This window comes from Podarcis pityusensis, assembly GCF_964106645.2.
Source record: "Podarcis pityusensis genome assembly, chromosome: 2".
In the NCBI taxonomy this organism is placed as follows: Eukaryota; Metazoa; Chordata; class Lepidosauria; order Squamata; family Lacertidae; genus Podarcis; species Podarcis pityusensis.
The window spans coordinates 87961898-87982302 of NC_138029.1; the positions used below are offsets into that span (position 1 = coordinate 87961898).

Below are 20405 nucleotides of genomic sequence, written 5' to 3' on the forward strand. Positions count from 1 at the left end.
ACCCAGGGCAGACACATCCTCATTATAACCTTTTCCTGATGGTGCCCACATTGTTTGGGAGAGGGTAAGGGGAATGAATACCCCCACACACACCAAGGCTGCTCACAGAGCCCTGCAGACCTTAAACCCACCACTGTTCTGGCACATGATATTATCATTTCTTGACAAGGGTGCATTCAGAATCTGAAATCAGATCCTCAAATTCACAAATTATATCAGAGTATTCCTTTTCTTTAAGGGAAGAATGAAGAAGAAGAAAAAGATGCTTTTTCGGACAAGTACCACAATGGCCCTGTACTGGCAGTGGATTCCTGCAAGAATTATTCTCTCTTTTTAAGTTGCGGGTAGGTGAATAGTTTGATGTTACCTTTTGTAACATGGGAAAAGGAAGACAGGATGGTACATGTGCTATAAAATCCATAAATCTATATTATGCCTGCATGCCCCAGATGAGCATCCAGCATAGTGGGGGAAATGCCAGCGCCCACCACTGCTGACACCAGCATTATTTTAACCTTTTCTTTTTAATACTGTAATTTTTTTTAAAAAATAAATCTCTACCCTAAGAAGATAAGTACTAGGTAGGAGGGAGATGGCTTCAGGCATGCTTTATAATAATTTCAGTATTTTGTTGCTGCTGCGGTTTGTTTGTTGTTGCTGCTTTGTTTTTGTTGTTGTTTATCAGGTGGGGTATCACTCTTGTTAATGACCTTAGTATTGGGGGGGGGGGACACTAAGTGGAAATAAATATTATTCCCTGCCTCAAAAAGAGTACAAGTCTCCATTTTGCCCATTGTGAAATATGATAACTTGCAGACATCTAGTGAATTTTTATTTATTTATTAAATGTGCACCTGGAGATAGAGAGATGCCTGTGTGCATGGAAGAAGATTGCAGAGGGTGGGTGGGTGGGGGGAGTGATTTAGGGGAGGGACAAAATAATACAGCCCAGACACATTCCATTAAGCCCCACCCACTGGTGTGGGCAGTAGCTGCAGAATAGCAATACAGTTAATATCTATTTGGGTTTTAAACTGAGTGTGTAGAATCCAATCTCTCATGCCGAAAACCAAATCTGAACGACCTGCTTGTGTTTCTTGAAGCATCTCATATTAGAGGTGTGGGGAATTAGATTTAGCTGGCAGGCCAGATCTTCATTTACCCCAGCCCCTGTGGGTCAACCTTGTCAGGTGGTTGATAATGTTCACCAGCCAATCACCTACTGCCATAACAAGAGCAGGTAATTTCCTCTCCTACCCACCCCCGCCCTGCCTCTGCAGAGAAAGATATTTGGATTCAAAGCACCTCCTTCAGCAATTCAAATTGCAACCTCTAAGAAAAAAGAAAATGGAGCATTTTCTCTCTCCAGGGGGAATGGAATGGAGTCACAGCACTGGTGGAAGATCTTTGAATCTAAACCACTTCTACCTGACCCCTTAACTATACTAGGGAGTTCCCAATACCAGTTAATTTTGGGGACTGCATTTTGAAGCACTGGCAATCAGCTGATTGACACCTGTGGAGGGCTCTTTTCAAGCACCTAGAATTAGCTGGTGTCTAGCTGATCGTAGGAGCTTCAAAGTGCCTCTCCAGCAACAAGCTAAGAGGGAGGGGTATTATATCTAGAAATAGAGAGGATATGGTGCTAACAGGTAGAATTAGTTGGGGAGGGGTGCTTTTAGCCCACTGAAATCAAAGATTGTTGCCAAAGTATATGAAAACATTTTTTAATAGGAATTTAAGCAGCAAATGAATAACGTGGGGAGGACAACAATTTTCCTTCAGCCTCCCATGTCCCTTCTAAATCTGTTCTCCAGAGTTTCTTACCCCCTCTGGAGAAGATTTAAGGAGACATGGGGGGCTGCAGGGTAGAGGGGGGTGACTTAAAATTACTTCCCATTCTGCTCATGGAAGTCTTACCATCAGCTGAGCAACACTGTTGGATACAAGCTTGTGTGTCTTTTATAATTTTGTTTTATTTCTCAAACGTAGGATTTCATTCATTTAATACAAACAATAAAAACACATGATTTTAGAAAAAACCTTCATCCTGTAATCAGGAACCTGGTATATTCAGTGCTAAACTGAAGTTCGCATGAAATGTGTATGATTTAATTCCAGTTTGCTTTAGTACTGTGTGGGTCTTGAAAGTAAGCTTCTGCATAAGAGTGAGTTATAGTCTGTCTTAAGACTATTTCCCATGATGTTCCCTTTATTTTCTAGTTCAGATTCCACGATAAAGCTATGGGATACACAGAAGAATCTGGTGGCAGATATCACTCTTGATAACACTTTAAGCACAGCCTGTTTCCTGAATAGTTCTGGTGATATTTTACTGGCTTTCAAAAACGATATTTACGTCTTGTCTCACAGTAAGACACTGGGCTTATTGAATGCAGATATTGATGCCTCTAGCATCTCAGCAACAGGTAACCTCTATGATTACATTAACATAATTTCTTCATTTTTAAATAATATTTCATACTCAGGCAATCTGATCCCATCCATTTTTACTCAGAAACAAGTCCTACTGTATTCACTGTGGGCTATTCCTGTGTAAGTGTTTATAGGATTGCAGCCTTTTCTGCTAGTTGGTGTATAGGATAATTTGGCATGATGCAATTAGCAAACTTACCGCTAACCAGCATTTAGTATTCATACGTACACCAACAGTAACCGGTATTAACAGAAACCAAAGTTTCTGTCATAACCATGTTTTGAAATAGGGTTTGAACTCTTGGTCTGTGTCAGTCATGGTAAGTACGGACATAACATATGTCATGGAATTTCTGAAAGGCGGCACTTTGTCCTGAATTGTCTTGGGCAAATCAATCGAAATCGTGTTTTGTAACGTGGGAGTTTGCTCAACAATTTTGAGTTCGAACCTATTATTAAAGAGAAAAAGGATCCATTCCGGAAGAGGAAGTGTACTTGGCAAATTGGGAACCAGACTCAGGAAACCATGGTTTTCAGGGAAATTGTGTTATGCCTGCCCTGGCTCATTGTGGTATCTTATTTGGGAGTGTTTTCCTGTTCATTTGAGTGAAGAACAGAAAATTAGTTATTGATAACCAATATGCATGTAAAAAACAACTCATATTTCTTTTTATTGTTTTCAGGGGTATAATGCTAAGTAAAAATTGTAAATAAAATAAGAGTGGTTTATCATTACGGTTTCATGTTACAACGTGAATGCTTCAATATAAATGCTGCTATCATGATCTCTTCCCCAGAATCCTATATTTTTGAAAGTCAACCTCCGGAAGAGCTAGAAAGAGGGAAAACTTACGTCTCGAAGCCGGTTGAGATGGCATCATATCTGGTATGTTGTAACTGACACAGCATTTTTAGCAACATGAAGAAACAGAGGTTGTCTAAATACTGCGCTCTTGGAGACAGGATTCACTAAACTGAATTGCATCTAAAATCAGGTGCAAAGTCTGCCACCCGCTGTTAGATGCAGTGCATTGCAATAACTGCAAAACTAATATCTGTTTTAAAAGTTAGATTTGGAATCTGTCATTAACAAAATATGTATCTTATGTTGAAGACTAGATTGCCACAGCTTATTTAAATAAATTCAACATTACGTAATGTTTCTAGATTTAATTTATAGTAGTTTTTTTTTAGGAGCTGTTTTATTTTGGGGCAGATCTATTTCTGTATTGGATCAGATTTCACAAACTTACAATAAATACTTTTCATAGTATCACCCTCTTAAGTCTTTAAGGCTAAAATATGATACCCACATACTTGGTAGTAAACCTAGGTGGAATCTACACACATATAAAAACCACTGTGAAAATGCTTTTAAAAAATGTTTTGAAAAATGCATTGAATTTTGCATAGCTCACTGTTTCCATCTTGTGTCACATTTGTATATTGCACTTTAAAGGTAAAGGTAAAGGTACCCCTGCCCGTACGGGCCAGTCGTGTCCGACTCTAGGGTTGTGCGCTCATCTCACTTAAGAGGCCGGGGGCCAGCGCTATCCGCAGACACTTCCAGGTCACGTGGCCAGCGTGACGAAGCTGTTCTAGTGAGCCTGCACCAGCGCAGCACACGGAAATGCTGTTTACCTTCCCGCTATAAAGCGGTACCTATTTATCTACTTGCACTTAGGGGTGCTTTCGAACTGCTAGGTGGGCAGGAGCTGGGACCGAAAGACGGGAGCTCACCCCGCCGCGGGGATTCGAACCGCCGACCATGCGATCGGCAAGTCCTACGCACTGAGGTTTTACCCACAGCACCACCCGCGTCCCTATATTGCACTTTACAACACATTTAAAACATTTTATTTGCAGCTGTGTAGCTGAGTCCATAATTTAACTCAATGAGACTTCTGAATATATATATATATATATATATATATATATATATATATATATATATGTGATTGAACTATGACTTGAACACACTGAACATCTGTAACACATATTCCTGTTCACTAATAGCAATATTATAAAAAATAGACTTTTATCATACCATGAATATCTTTACTATTTCTCTAGGTACCTTACAAGGGATATACCTTCACTGAAGACTTCACATCAGACTTGTTGGTTTTACCAAAGAAGAAAGGAAAGGTTGGGTTATAGTGTAATGAAGCATATTTTACACAGTTATGACACAGATCCTTCAGTATCACAAAAAGACACCTATATCAAGTTTTAAGTTATATCAACAGCTGCTTAAATTTAATTGGCAAATAATGAATTAATCCATTAAAAGGCATATAATTAGGTGTAAAGAGGTGAAGTAATTTTAGATGTTCAATTATAAACAATTTTATTTTAAAAAAATAGTAAGCAGATTACATGCATTTGTATTTTTCTCTTCCCTATTAGCCAGTCTGGAGATTACCAGTGGCTCCCTCAGCAATCTACTGCTCTCCCTGTTCCTCAGATGTTTCTCTGAATATATTTGATTTCCTGCTCCAACCTGGAACTCCCGACTTAGAAGAACGTGATAAAGCTGAAAGTAATGGTTTAAATATAAATATAATCGGGGGTGGGGGGCATTCTTTGGGTTTGCTCTCCCCTCCATCCTGGAAACCTATCCCAAAGCAATGCAACAATGTTTTTCCCTGGCATGGCAGAGCCTGTTCCTTATCAGCTTGCTTCAGCACACAACACTAGAAGTCCTTTGTGACTGAGAGAAGCTGGGAACTGGTTTTGCCCTTTTCTACCTTGCATCTTGATTGCTCCCATCCATTCCATGGCCCCATTTCCATTTCGCTTCCATTCCCCTTTTGTTCCCTTGGTTACATCTGCAGTGCTTCTAACCGTAACTGAGTAACGGTGTGAGCTGATGAATTGATAGGCTGTCTGCTTAAAAAAAAGGTAAAGGACCCCTGACAGTTAAGTCCAGTCACAGACAAGTCTGGGGTTGCAGTGCTCAGCTCACTTTACTGGCCAAGGGAGCCGGCGTTTGTCCACAGACAGTTTTTCCGGGTCATGTGGCCAACATGACTAAGCTACTTCCGGCGCAACAGAACACCAATACCAGAGCAGCGCACGGAAACGCCGTTTACCTTCCCTCTGGAGTACCTATTTATCTACTTTTTGGCATGCTTTTGAACTGCTAGGTTGGCAGGAGCTGGGACCGAGCAACGGGAGCTTGTCCCATTGCTGGGATTCGAGCTGCCGACCTTCCAATCGGCAAGCCCTAGGCTCTGTGGTTTAGACCACAACACCACCCTGTTAGGGCATGTTATTCTGTTCACAGTCAAAAGCACAGCTGAGCGAAGCATGGGCTCTATCACACTAGTCTTCGACTGGAAGGTCAGGACCCAAAGTGGGTCACAGCCTGATTTGAGGTGGGTCATAGCAGGAGCACTGCTACCTTGCAAATATGTGGTATAAGATTAAGAAATGGGTCCCCACATGCATGTTTGGATTTTAAAAGGGTCCTGGATCTGGAAAGGTTGGAAATACCTACTCTATCACATTTCTTTTGGTGCTGAACAGTGAAAAACTACTATGCAATATCTAGCAAATTACTCCTTTTAATAGCAAGGTGGGGGGCTCCCCTGTTGTTTTACTTAGAAGCAAAGCAGGGCCACCCACAAATACAAAAGAGGCATCTGTAAGTTGGGGGCAACCCTGAGGTTTTGCAGAAATAAATCTTTCAAAGTTAGATACCCAAGAGGAGGGAGCCCCTGTACAGCATGTCACAGTCTCATTGTTCTTCATTGCAAGTCCACAGCAGTGCAGGTTACAACAAATAGCAAGTACCATTTTAAAACAGATAAAAATCACTGCAGTTTTAAAACGCACAAGACTATTCCAAAATGGAACAGAGAAAAAAAAATTCAGCAAGGGAGGTGAGTCACAGAAAACAAAATGCCTGAACTATCAAAGATCAAGGTAAAGAGGTATGACTTCAGCATGTAGTGAAAATTATATAACGAAAGGGGTTGATGCAATTCTGTGGGGAGGGAGTTCCGCAGCTTAAGGGCTGCCACAAAGAAAGCCCACTCCCAGCTACAATTCCCCACACTTCTGAGGGAGGTGGAACTACTGAGCAAGACTTCTCTGCATATTCAAAATAAAAAAAATTCTTCCAGTAGCACCTTTAAGACCAACTAAGTTAGTTCTTGGTATGAGCTTTCGTGTGCAAGCACACTTCTTCAGATACACACATATGATTGTGTTCAATCATATATATATATATATATATATATATATATATATATATATATTCAGTGTATCTGAAGAAGTGTGCTTGCACACAAAAGCTCATACCAAGAACTAACTTAGTTGGTCTTAAAGGTGCTACTGGAAGAATTTTTTTTTATTTTGACTATGGCAGACCAACACGGCTACCTATCTGTAACTGTTCTCTGCATATTGTAACTCTAGAGAAGGTTGGTAGGGATGGAGATAGTCTTTCAGACATTTGGGGCCTAAGTCAAGCACAAAAGGTAAAAGCACATCTCCACCAGACCAGCATACTTGGAGGTTACTCTCACTGTAATAAATTTTCAGGTAATTGCATTTAGGAACGGAATGTTTGCAATAAAGTGAAGTTAAAAGTATATAGTCACACATCACTCAATTCTATTTTCAGTGTTTTAATGACATAGATTTCCCCTTGTAAATGTGAGAGAAATGTTCTGGGCTACACACTGCATGTCCAGGAATGAGTATTGGCTAAGAAATGGGCTAGTAATTAAAGATAGGTCAAACCAGAAGTGGGGAGTATGAAAGAAGGACCAAATGAATGTAAAACTGTTGGCTGAATATTTACTTTGCTTAAGGAGCGTGCTATCTCACTTTGGTCTAGTAAAGTCTATCTCCCTAGTCAAAAGTTTCATTGACTCTTCATGTACGATTACAAGGAGCAGAAGCAAAGGATCTGATTGAAGTTCTCACTGTTTTCTTTCCTCAGTGTCCGAAAGAATGGTTGTGACAGATGATAAGAAGTATGTGCCTGGGCCAAAATTTCCAGCACAAACTCATTTAGAAATACCTTTCTTTGGAGTTTCTCCATGTTCATCTGTAATCTGTGAAGAGCCCAAGACAGAAACACAACCTAAGGAGCAGGTTTGTATTACCTCCTTTGTGGCTAACTTAACTATACTGCTAGAGTAGCAAGCTTCATTCGGAGATTAGAAAAACAGAAGCTATAGGTTTCTTTGTCTTAATATCCTGGGCATGCATCCCCTTTTAAACATTTCATTGGAGCCAAGTTTATTATATCATTGGCTTACTATATAATTTTGAACTGAAGCGTACAGCAATACTCCATATCTCATGTGATACATGACTCAGATAGACTAAGACCCTTTTAAGAGACACAGGGTCAAGGGACACCACAACCTCTCATCTGTGGCTAAGAGAGCACTATTCCCCAGTACTCCTAGAGTTGCAAAAAGAGCAGGTGTCTCTTCGAAACATCAGAAGACTGCTTTCATTATGGGCTGAGTTTACAGCCCGACTTCCTTGGCTCAGAGGACCTCAGTGGGAACTTCTGTCTGGTATGACACCAGGGAAGATCAAGGGCAAGAAATTTCTGCCTTAATAACCCCGATTCCATATGTGCACCTTGTAATTTATGATCCTGTGCTAGATTTTGAGTGTGGCTTTATTTTGGGAGTCTTTTGTAAGCTGCTATGGCAACCTAGTTTGGGCTATAAAGCAGGATAGAAGAATTCTAAGTAAGTAAGTAAGTAAATAAATAAACACTTCAGAACATTTGCTCTACTACTTAATTTTAATAGCGGTGACCTCGTATGTATTGATTCCCTGAATTTGTAGGCAGATGGCCAAAACAGAAATGTTACGACTACTTTATACCATATGTGGACAAGCTTTTCCCATCAAGGGCAAAAAGCCACAGGGAAAATTATTTATAAGGCCAGATAGCCAAGAACACTCTTGCAGAGCACTCTATGCTCACAAGAGGGGCTTAAGGATTGCCTTCTTTGGCACATGTCTATTAAATGGCAGCTTCCTATGACTTTGACTGCAAAGTGATCAACTTCACCAGGTCCCATAAGTCCAGAATCAGCAATTAGCTATTCTGCTTCACTTGTAAGCTAATATTCTTGAGAGGAAAACATCTCCTTTTGCTCTCTCACCCTTTCCTTCTTAGCTGTCTGGACTTATAAAACATGGAACGTTTCCACAATTTTCAATTTAGCTGGGGTCTACATTACAGTTATAGGATTTCCAGATTTTATGTTGCTAGACCTTTGGAGATCTCAGAAATTGCGTGTGTTTTTAAGGGTGTTGGAACTGAATCTTCTTCTTCTTCTTCTTTTTCCTGAAAACTAATGCTACTTTATTGCTTGTTAAGGTTGCTTCAGCAGAGAGTGAGTTACCCATTGTGGAGCCAGTACAGGAGATTATAAGTAAAGAGCTGCATTCGATAAAAGAAGAAACAGTCCCAGAAGCTGCAGAAGATTCAGGAGCTGCAGAAGATTCAGGAGCTGCAGAAACTCTAGAAGATTCAGGAGCTGCAGAAACTCTAGAAGATTCAGGAGCTGCAGGAGTTCCAGAAGATTCAGGAGCTCCAGAATCAAAGCAAGAGACTATCCAAAATTTGAAGAAAAAAAGGACCCTAGAGTGCTTAGATTCAATTCCACACATAGGTATTCCAAGATTATCTACTTCCACTATTTGCTTTCATCTGAGTTTCCCTTCCCTGTTCTTGACCACGCCCCCCCTCCCAATGCCTCAGTCTCACAATTAGGCTTGAAAGATGCCTTGGCTTGGCTAGAAAAGGAGGCTTTGTTCAAACCTAGTTTCAACAGAGGGGCAATTTCAGGCCAGTTGCAGCTGGGGGGGGGGGGAGATTAGCCTTATCTCTCCAGCAGAGATACATACTCCTGTACATTGAAATCCTCCCCTACCAGCCCCACTGCAATTGGACTTGAAAGAAGCCTTCTATTATAGCCCCGGGGGGGGGGGAATGCAAGTCTAATTACTGACACAAGAGTTTAAGCACATATTTTGTTTTAGTTTCATTCTTTTCTATAAGAAAAGGGCATTGGAGGGCATTCCTTCAACAGAGGATAATATGTCCCCTCTAATACATATACAGTGGCACCTCAGGTTACAGATGCTTCGGGTTACAGACGCTTCGGGTTACAAACTTCGCTAACCAGGAAGTAGTTGCTCCAGGTTAAGAACTTTGTCCCAGGTTAAGAACGGAAATCGCGTGCCAGTGGCGCAGTGGCAGCAGGATGCCCATTAGCGAAAGCACGGCTCAGGTCAAGAACCGTTTCAGGTTAAGAAAGGACCTCTGGAACAAATTAATGTCTTAACCCAAGGTACCACTGTAGACAGCATCCAGTTCTTCAGGTGCCTCTCCAGAGGTAAGGCTAGCCTTTTGTTCCAGATCAACCCTGCCTCGCACGCAGAATGCTTGGTTCCTGCTGGAACTTTCAAGAGACTGACTGTTTTCCTTCTTCAGGCCTAAACTTTAAAAAAATCTTACAGCCTTGCAGCCTTATAGCCTTACAGCCTATTTTTCTCCACCTCTGCCTCCTTCCCATTCTCAACCCATCTCCCAATGCATTGAGCACAGACTTGAAATAAGGGACCACAAACCAACAAATGGGTTTAGGAACCTTCCCTCACTTCACCTGCATCAAGAAGAGCCCTTTACCAGGTAGTGCAATGGCACTGCATCCTCTTCCTCAGCACCAACAACTACCCCAGAAAGCACCCATGATAGACCGTTCTGGATCAGTGGCACCATCTGTAGCTCACCCAGAAGCATCCCAACTCCCTCCCCTTCATATAGGGCAGGTAGAGAGGACTGTAGCATGACCAGCCTTTTGAAGAGTCCCAGCAGAAGTTGAAGCACTGCAAGTCCAGTAAACTGGAACAAGGCCAGGTGCCGGAGGAAGCCAGGGAATAAGTACTCAATTTAACACGAGCCCAAGCTCTCTTTGAACTTCTCTGGTGAGAGACCTCCCAGAGTTCATACAATGAGCCAAAGACTTAGTGGTTCCATGAGCCCTTCCATCAGAGGCAGCCAGTTCCTTATGTATTTGTTCCATGCCTCATTCACCCCCTTAAAAACACAAGAAGAAGAGAACAAAGCAAAAATTGCTGTATTGATAGACCAAGACATAAACTTGAGAAAATCCACAGTTCCCATCCAAGGATCTCAGACTGCCCTTTGTCCAAGTGGCTTCTTTCCTCTGCCTCAATGAGTGTGTGTCCTCCATGCAAAAAGACCAAACATCTTCAGAGAATCAAGGCAAGTAGAAGACAGTTCTCTAAACTTGTCATAGCATAAAATAGGGTCATATGTTCCCCCTCTGGCATCCTCTACCTTGACTTGGATGCACAAAAAGGAGAAAGAAAGCATCTGAAGAATTGAACCTTGCCTATCTCTGCCAGGTGTTAATCCAAGGTTGAAGGAATGCTTCTCATTTCAGAGCTCTGGTGTGAGGTATAGAAACAGCAGTTCCACAAGAAAATGCCTTCTGCATTCAGAAGGGCACCTTTAGATCCAACCCTTTATTTTCATGTAACTGGTGTGAAGACTCATAAAACTGAGAGGCTTTTTCATCATTTTTTGTAGATTCTTTAATTTATGGAACAACCAAAGAAAGATATTTGGGCAAAGACAGACTATTCAAGCATGTAAAGGTATTAATCATCCTGTTTAATATTTTCTTTCATGTTAATAATGTTTAAATTCCATTGATTTAAACAGAAGCATTGATCATAACTAACTCCAGTTGAAAACAGTAAACATAAATATACTTAATATTGGCCAAACTATATCACTAATTTACAGGGATCATTTTGGGTGTGTGCTTTCTAAAGGCTATCTTACTAACTTATTACATAAATATCCCAGGGTTGATGTGAAGTATAGGTTTCACACCAAATGTAGCATGAGTACTCAGCTATCTTTCTCTGGAGATCAAAAGTATAAAACAAGAACAAGACAAACACGTAAAACAGGCATAGGCAAACTCAGCCCTCCAGATGTTTTGGGACTACAACTCCCATCGTCCCTGACCACTGGTCCTGTTAGCTAGGTAGGGATGATGGGAGTTGTAGTCCCAAAACATCTGGAGGGCCGAGTTTGCCTATGCCTGACTTAAAACAAAAGCAGCCTACAGCTCTTTGCTAGCTTCAGACTCTCCTTTCACGTTCTCTCCTAGACAGAACAACCAGGAGGTGATTCTTAAAAGATACAGCAACACCAATTTATTGAGATTTTGGTACTTCACAGCAGAGGTTGATTGAAAATTACAGTTGTCTTAATTTTTTACTTGCCCACTTTACTGTAATCTCCAAAATGTTAAAAGTTTTTTTTCTTTCTTTCTCTGCTGTATCATTCTTAAGCTCGGTAACACAACCACAGCATGGGGTAAAACTTAAATTAGAGCTTACTATGCACGGGACATGGGTGGCATTGTGGGTTAAACCACAGAGCCTAGGGCTTGCCGATCAGAAGGTCAGCGGTTCAAATCCCCGTGACGGGGTGAGTTCCTGTTTCTCGGTCCCTGCTCCTACCAACCTAGCAGTTCGAAAGCACACCTAAGTGCAAGTAGATAAATAGGTACCACTCTGGCGGGAAGGTAAATGGCGTTTCCGTACGCTGCTCTGGTTTGCCAGAAGTGGCTTAGTCATGCTGGCTACATGACCCAGAAGCTGTACGCCTGCTTCCTAGGCCAATAAAGCGAGATGAGCGCTGCAACTCCAGAGTCGTCCGTGACTGGACCTAATGGTCAGCGGTCCCTTTACCTTTACCTTTATGCAATGAAATGGTAGTTTCGATGATATGGAAGGATGGGTCACTGTGCGATGCACAACGAGAAGACAGATTTCCCCCTCCCCACTCACTTCATTGTGCACTGAACTGCGATCTAACGAACATTGTATCCACCACATGATTGTAACATGCAATCAGTATGATTTTGGTTTTTCATGTCCGTTCTTAGTTTGACACATGGAAGTTGCCTTTGGAGACGACTGAAGTTAAGGAAACAGTGAAGGTCTCTGAGGTATATTTTGAGCTATCCAGCTCAATCCTGGGTAGAGAGAGATGTGGCCCAATTGTTCAGGCATGCCAGTTGAACATTGCATCCACTTCCAGCATTAGCATCTCTTCTATGCCTGTATCAGATGACTTCTAAAGCATTGGTTTTGGCCCTAAAGTTGGCATTGGTGCAAGACTCATGAATGCTGCCATCTACAGTGGCACACTGTCCTCTGTGGCCATAGCCGCATCTCTGTGGCAGGGCTGTGTTCCTGCCCTGAGGATACAAGGTGTGTCCCATCAATGTTTACCTCAAGGTGGGACTGTGCTGCTTTCTGCTGGTGGGGCTCATTTCCCAGGTGCTGGTTGTGATAGTGTTGCTGTTGCCATGGAAGAGCTTCATTAGATCGGGGTAAGGTGAGATGCTTAACAGAAAGAAGCAGCACACTACATTTGCAGTGTTTGAATATAAGGCAGTGGTGACCAAACTCGGCCCTCCAGCTGTTTTGGGACAACAGTTCCCATCATCCCTGACCACTGGTCCTGTCAGCTAGGGATGATGGGAGTTGTAGTTCAAAAACAGCTGGAGAGCCAAGTTTGGCCACCACCGATATATGGGGTTTCTAACTGGGACAACTAGTTATATCATGTTTCCTATAAGATTAAGTATTCGAATTATGTGAAGTTATGAAATACGCTGCGTAATTTTTCAAAATCTGTGTGCTTAGGAACCCAAGAAGCTCGTGCCCAAGAAGCTCCTGAAAATAGAAAGGTTGAGTCTCAAAATGATGCGGACACCCAAACATGCAAAAAATAGTTTGCTTGCAAAGGTACTTTTTGTTGTTCTAACAAACGAAAACATTATCTGGATATTTATAATTTTAACTCAATTGCTGGTTGTTGGGGTGGAGGTGAAAGTTTGTTGTCATTTACATAGTAACTTTGCATGAGAGGCACTTTTTTCACCCCTCCCAAAGAGAACACTTCTAATAATATGGCTTGGGTATACTAAGATACCTTTTACATATTAATTTCTTCCTTGGATACTGGCAGCCGTTCCACCTGGCTGCAGCAGACACACAGGTGAGGCAGTGCATCCACTCCATTGAGTTGATTGGGATAAGCTGCTATTTGATCTTCCTCCTTTGGAATTGTCTCCTTGGTCATTGCACAAGGAGAAAGCATTGGAACCCAAATTGGCTTCTTTTTATTTCTCTTTCCATACCTCCCCACTTTTTTTTCATCCTGCCTTTTAAATTGTACATTTGAACACAGGGCATTATAATTATTTTTTAAAAATAAATAATAAGGTCCATATTATTGGGGAATGAAGAAAGCTTCAGCAAAAATGAGAGCTAGCTAATTTTCTTCAAGAAATGAGTATGCCCCCAAATGCAGCACTTCTGCATCAGGCAGCTTGCTGCTAGAACATGGGGCATGGTTGGTTCAGCGTTGGGTGAAGTAAGGAAGGGAAAATGTAAGCCAAGAACTTAATTTCAGTGGTGTTGGTACTTCTCACTGTGCACCTGGGATAGTTATGGGCATGCTTGCAAACTTCAAATGACCCTTCACATTGCATCCAAGCCTCTGGCCACAGGAGTAGCAACACCACTGCTTGACAAAGGTGGACTGTAAGTGACCATTCCCATGCTTTTCTTCAAACTACTAGAGTTACAAGTGCAATGGAACCACAATTCTCTTTCTTAGCAAAGTGGATTTGCAAGTCCTGGTTATAATTTAATGTCATTAGTGTCAAAATGAAAGCAAACCATGGAAGGGAGGGAGGGAGTGGGAGGGTGGGAATGCCCAAGAATAAGCTTCTTCCAGCATCTCAACCATGGTGCACCCATGATTGTCTGTATGGCTTGTCCTGCAGAATGCTTGGTGCGGAAAAATGACTTTCCTTCTCTTTTGCCCTCTAGAATGCTATGAGATCTAGAGACCACACATACGCCTCATGTGCCCAATCAGCTATTTCTCTTGGTAAGATCACATGTAGGGAAGGCAGGAATAAAAATGAAGAAGTAATATTTCACAGTACATTTGGGGAAGACATTGTTTTAAAAACATAAGTTGGAATTCACCATCATACTAATTTGATTGTTCTGTCAGCACAAGCATTTTTTCCAACACCCCCCCCCCTTCTCCCCACCCGGTGTGCTTTTCTGGGCATTGTCTCAACCCCCAGAGTGAACTTGGGGGAGATATGGGGCATGCAGGAGAAGGAGAGGAGGGGAAAGCCCCATTGCACTAACTGGAGTCCTCTACTGGCTTCTGCTAGTACAAAAGGGTTAGTTGAATCCATTCCAAAGTACCGCTTTTTGTTTTGTTTTGTTTTGTTTTGTTCCATAGTACTTTTAATCTTTAGAGATGAATGAAGACTGTATTTAATTGATATTTTATTTATTTATTTAATTTATATACCGCCCTATACCCGGAGGTCTATTTCTAAACTTTTTAATGCCTTTTGTTTTTTAAAAATTGCAATTATCTGTTGAGTTTATGGGAATACTGTATTCTGTTGGCAATCTTGTATAAACTAGTTCTTTGCCTCTGCCCCATACATTTCCATTTCAGATTCAGTGGGTTGGATCCAATCTAACTGAACAGTCCTAACATGGCAATAGTGGGGGAGATACCACCATCTTATTAAAATTACAATTGCCTTCCTTTTGTTGGTTATTCTACCAGTTGCAACAATTGGTGATCACTTAAGTCCCTAGGAAAAAGCCTTACTCTGTACAGTTACCATAAATAACCAGAAGATGGAGTATAGGCTACACTGTTTGGGAAATGTGAAATTTGTGGATGCAGTTACTTGTTGAACACTGTAGAGCATTGGTTCCCAAACCATTTCCTCCATGGACTGCTTGAAAATTGCTGAGGGTCTTAGCAGATCACTTAATGACTTTTCTGACTTGTCACACCAACTGCAATGCATTGTGCTAGATGCTGTATGATTTTAAACTATAGTCTTATTGCTTCTTTCATTTCTTTTATTTTATTTTATTTTATTGTATTGCAATTTGCATTTCGTAAAATTCAAACTCTAAAACAATATAAGAAAGAAAAGAAGCAATAAAAATACAACTAAAAAACAATATGCCTATTTAATGCAAGACATGCCATGGTCCATCTGGATGAAGCTCACAGACCATGGGTGGTCCAGGGACCACAGTTTGGTACCTCCTGCTGTAGAATGTCATGGTCATCCTCTTGCCAAAGCGAAGCATAGTGATATGCCTGGTGAATTGTGGCTAAAAGCCACACAAATAAATACTCTCTATTTTCTTTAATAGTAAGCACCATGATCCTAAATTTACTGAAGGCCAAGTTTAGCACTTACATAGCTGTATGAATTCATGAGTAATTCTGTTCATAAAACCTCAACACTGTACTTAAATTCACAGTGGTATGTAATCTAATGTTTCAAAATGCTAAGAAGGAGATATATGAAGGATATGTAGTATTAAAAAAATGGCAGGTAGCCATGTTGTTCCATTAAAAAATAATAAAAAGTGACAGTAGAACCTCCAACTACCATTAGAACCAACTAAAAAGTTAATGATGAATTGAAGTGAGTGGGCTGCAATTTCATCCACATCTTTCATCAGTCTGGATCAGGCATAGGCAAACTCAGCCCTCCAGATGTTTTGGGACTACAGCTCCCATCATCCCTACCTAGCTAACAGGACCAGTGGTCAAGGATGATGGGAGTTGTAGTCCCAAAACATCTGGAGGGCCGAGTTTGCCTATGCCTGGTCTGGATATTAGAAATAGTTGACGTGGGGTCAGAAAAGACTCTTCTTATTTTATCTGTAAGCCATCAAGAGAAAAGATGGTGTATATATAGATTGCTATACAGTATTTTTTGTAATATTTTTAAAAATGGAATGGAGGAGACATTCTGTTTTTCCAAACAATGGTGTGTGTGTGTGTGTGCACCATTATTGGTACCTAGTGGTGGCATGAAAGCCTTTGTCAGCAGTTAATTTGGTTCTGTTCCAAGTAGTGCTAAAGGCAGAACCAGATAACTGCTCACATTTATATTTTCAGAGAGAGCAGTTGCATGTGCTTGTAGCCATTGATGCAACCTGAACAGTTTTTGGGTTTGTTGCTCCATGGCTCACAGAAGCATTTCCCCAGAACTATGTTTTCATCAATTTTTAGAAGCTTATAGTGATACATTGATCATGATAGTAAGAACGTGGAACTTCACGGGCGTGAATATCACCTCTTCTCTAATCAAGGCTGCTGGCAGTCATGCAGTGAAATCCTAAGCATGTCTAATCAGAAGTAAGATATATTGAGTTCAGTAGAACTAACTCCCAGATATGTGTGTATAGCAGATTTGGGTATTTGGGACTACAGCCCCATCATCCATGACCATTAGCCATGCTGCCTGGGGCTGATGGGAGTTGGAATCCAAAATATCTGGAGGGCACCAAGTTACGGAAGACAGCTAGTGTATAGGATTCCTGCCTTGAAAAGGATTCTGTGGAATTTCCATCAGCACTTGCTACAGATTTACAAATCTCTGCCACTTATGACAACTTGGGTAGGAGTTTTACTCTGGAGCAGGGTAAATTAAATTAAAGAGTATATTTATTTAATTTGTGCAGAGGGCCAATACCCAAAAATGCTCAGGGGTATATAATCATGTGGGACGCGGGTGGCGCTGTGGGTAAAAGCCTCAGCGCCTAGGGCTTGCCGATTGAAAGGTTGGCGGTTCGATCCCCGCGGCGGGGTGCGCTCCTGTTGCTCGGTCCCAGCGCCTGCCAACCTAGCAGTTCGAAAGCACCCCTGGGTAGTAGATAAATAGGGACCGCTTACTAGCGGGAAGGTAAACGGCGTTTCTGTGTGCTGTGCTGGCTCGCCAGATGCAGCTTGTGACGCTGGCCACATGAGCCGGAAGTGTCTCCGGACAGCGCTGGCCCCCGGCCTCTTGAGTGAGATGGGCGCACAACCCTAGAGTCTGTCAAGACTGGCCCGTACGGGCAGGGGTACCTTTACCTTTTTATATAATCATGTACATATGGATTAAATACAAAAGCAGGTAAGAGATGACTGTACTTAATCCCTTTTGTAGTTAGTGCTGTCTCTTGAGTGCTGTCCCTAAGACCTTGAAGTTTTAGCCATATAAAGGCTTTCTAATTAAGTAAGCAAATACCTATCAATATTTATTATTCATAGTTTCAGGCACAACTTCTCTATGTTAATCTAGTCAAAGGCAGCAGAAAGAATGAGAGAAAGAACAGGCAAGGGTAAAAAAATTCTCCTGGTTCCTCCAGGGAGAAGAACTGTGGCTCTTGTCTAGGAATTCTTGGATCCACTGGAGAATGCCTTTGAGTCATCATGTTTTAATTGGGTTGGATCCTCAATGAGTCTTCCTCCACCATCTCAGTGAGGGAATCAGAATGAGAAAAACAGAAAAAGCATAGACTCTAGCTTCCATGGTTATTAGTATCAGCAAAGCTGGCCCTACATTCTTAAGCAGCCACTAAGCTGAAATCCAAAATATTAAAATGGTTAACTACTTATCCTGGATGGAATAGCTCTGATACTTCCTTAAGCAGAAAAAATGTCTCTTTTGAAAAGGGGCAACAGGGAGGGCAGGAGTTTTTCTTTGGATCACTGTCCAATCAGCACCCATCAGGGCCAAGTTCAACACTGCAAGCCTGTCTATGATTTTACCAAAATTCCCACCATTGTATGGGTACTGACCGTTGTTTCTTTTGAAATTAGAATTCTCTCCATATGTTAAGAGTGGGTCCAAAATTCACCATCTTAGATTCCTTATAGGATTAAAAGTCTGGCCAGAAGAGTTTAATACTTCAAAGGCACAGGTGCACCATTAAACAGAGAGTGATTGTTTGGTGAGAAAAGTTTGTTGACAAATGGCAAACACCTCCCAGTGCTCTCATTGAAGATAACAAGGATAACTTTAGCAAAAAGAAAAGATTAGTCATTGGCTTGAAATTCACATGCCATGCCCTCTAAGGTTAAAAACAATTAAAACTGTTTACATGGGATGGCTGCTTCCTCTGAAAGCAATCTTGGGGTCCAGGTTACAGGTGGCTGTTGGTCCAAATTTTGTCTCTATGGACTTTTCCATCACAGTACACTGCCCTCCACCCAGTGATGCTGCTCCTGCTATTGTGATGTAACGTAAAGCTCATTATAAAAAAAGGGTTTCCCTCCACCAGTTTGACAACATCATACTCAGGCAAAGCAAATGAAGGGCAAAAGAAACTAAGCTAAGGTTTTTAATTCCTATACTATTTTAAAAATTATAATTGCTATCTCAAGTATTTTCTCAAGGTTGAAAATTTGTGTAGCATTCTGACAGGCTAATGTTTTCACAGTATCAAATGTTCTGAAACTCTGTAATTGAAGGAAGCACCGCGGAGAATGTTTTGTTCTTTGTGCTTGATATGATATGAAAGTAGAATGGCTGTATAATAATATAATATAATATAATATAATATAATATAATATAATATAATATAATAATAATTACAATACTATACAATATGAACTGTTGATCTCATCAGTTGAGTAAAGTTGAGTAAAGACAATGGCTTTAATCAAACTCATTAAATGTTTTTTCTTTCTGGAATGAGCTTATATATAGTGCTGTCAGCATGTGACTCGTAGGTGAACCTCTTTTACCAGCTAAGGTTGCTTCCTCTCCTTTGCCAGTAGGAGTGTCTTATGAGTTAAATTCCTCTCAGCTGATCCTCTGGATGTTGGGGGGAAAGTGCCATTCCATTAGACTATTAAATGCAACATAAAGTATTCATGAGTGCATTCATAACATTTCCAAGCCACACCATTAACAAGGCTTGGTTCACACACAATGCTAAGCCATGGTTGTTTAAAGTATGATTTATATAGGAATGTCTGAACCCAGCCTAGCAGACTGGTCCCTGTTTGTTTTCTGACCTTCAGCAGCAGTGAAAAGCCCTACTTTCATATGGAAAGAGGGTTTCATTTGTGTATAACAGGCAAGAAAAATTAGACTGCTTGCCTCATCCTATTCCAGAACAGGATATTTAGGTAATATTAATTAATGGCTAAAGATGAACCACATATGCTTGATTTGGTTCCTGATTTTCTCTCTCTCTTTGTACCAGGACAAAAACAATTCCCTGCCCTTGGGACTGAGGTATGGCATACTGTATTTGTATTCAGAATACTGGGATTGATTGTATGTTTTAAAATTTATTACCAGGATGTTATGCTTTGAATATTACTGTTATGCTTTGGAATTTTGAAAACTACTTGAAACAGCAAAACTGAAAAGGTCTCTCTTCCACTTATACCATACACTTGCTCTTGTTTTGATAGTTTCATCATTGGTAGTCTTGCCTCCCATCAAGAACCAAATTGTCCGCACCCAGGCAAATGTGTATACATCCTTTATACACAAAGCATCATACATCAGTTTACTCAGAACCTCCCATCAACCCACCTGGCCTATAAGGGGATAGGTGGCAACTATCCAAGGCTTATAGCTAGCTCCCTTCTCTGAGCCAAGATCCCAGGGCCCACAGATAAGCATAACATCAAAGCAAGGCAATTATCATGTATCACAGCAAGAGCATAAACACAGTGGAGCTCATTGTTGCTGCAACTACAAATTAGTTTCAGGCTTATCCTGACTACCAAGATAGGGTTTGCAGAGCTTCTGGAACAGGCCCACCTTTGCTTCAACACATACTGCCAATGTTTGGATTCCACAAGCCTCTCAGTTGTGCATGGATGGTTCCATGTGGTTACGTAAAGTTTCACAGACATGTTTACTTTTAGTTATATTAGAAATTGTTGGGAATTTTTAGTGATGGTGTGCATCTAAATGGGGCAATGGGAGAATTTCCATAATCTTTCCTAAGGAGTGCACCAACTTAGCCTGGGTCTTGAAGGGCTTCAGTAGAAGTAATGGACGTCT

General features: G+C 41.1%; 1 protein-coding gene across 4 annotated transcripts in view; it reads left to right on the plus strand.

Annotated features, from left to right (window-relative positions):
• LOC308472230 (uncharacterized protein) overlaps nucleotides 1–20405 on the plus strand; it is an 84638-nt gene that overhangs the window by 50524 nt on the left and 13709 nt on the right. For all 4 annotated transcript variants that reach the window (XM_080996883.1, XM_080996886.1, XM_080996884.1 and 1 more), the window contains 11 exons: nucleotides 239–344; nucleotides 2224–2429; nucleotides 3234–3322; nucleotides 4510–4584; nucleotides 4846–4978; nucleotides 7391–7545; nucleotides 8801–9095; nucleotides 11042–11109; nucleotides 13183–13284; nucleotides 14377–14437; nucleotides 19591–19622. In XM_080996883.1, the coding sequence (XP_080853009.1) occupies nucleotides 239–344; nucleotides 2224–2429; nucleotides 3234–3322; nucleotides 4510–4584; nucleotides 4846–4978; nucleotides 7391–7545; nucleotides 8801–9095; nucleotides 11042–11109; nucleotides 13183–13284; nucleotides 14377–14437; nucleotides 19591–19622 (1322 nt within the window). The remainder of the gene's footprint in view (nucleotides 1–238; nucleotides 345–2223; nucleotides 2430–3233; nucleotides 3323–4509; nucleotides 4585–4845; nucleotides 4979–7390; nucleotides 7546–8800; nucleotides 9096–11041; nucleotides 11110–13182; nucleotides 13285–14376; nucleotides 14438–19590; nucleotides 19623–20405) is intronic.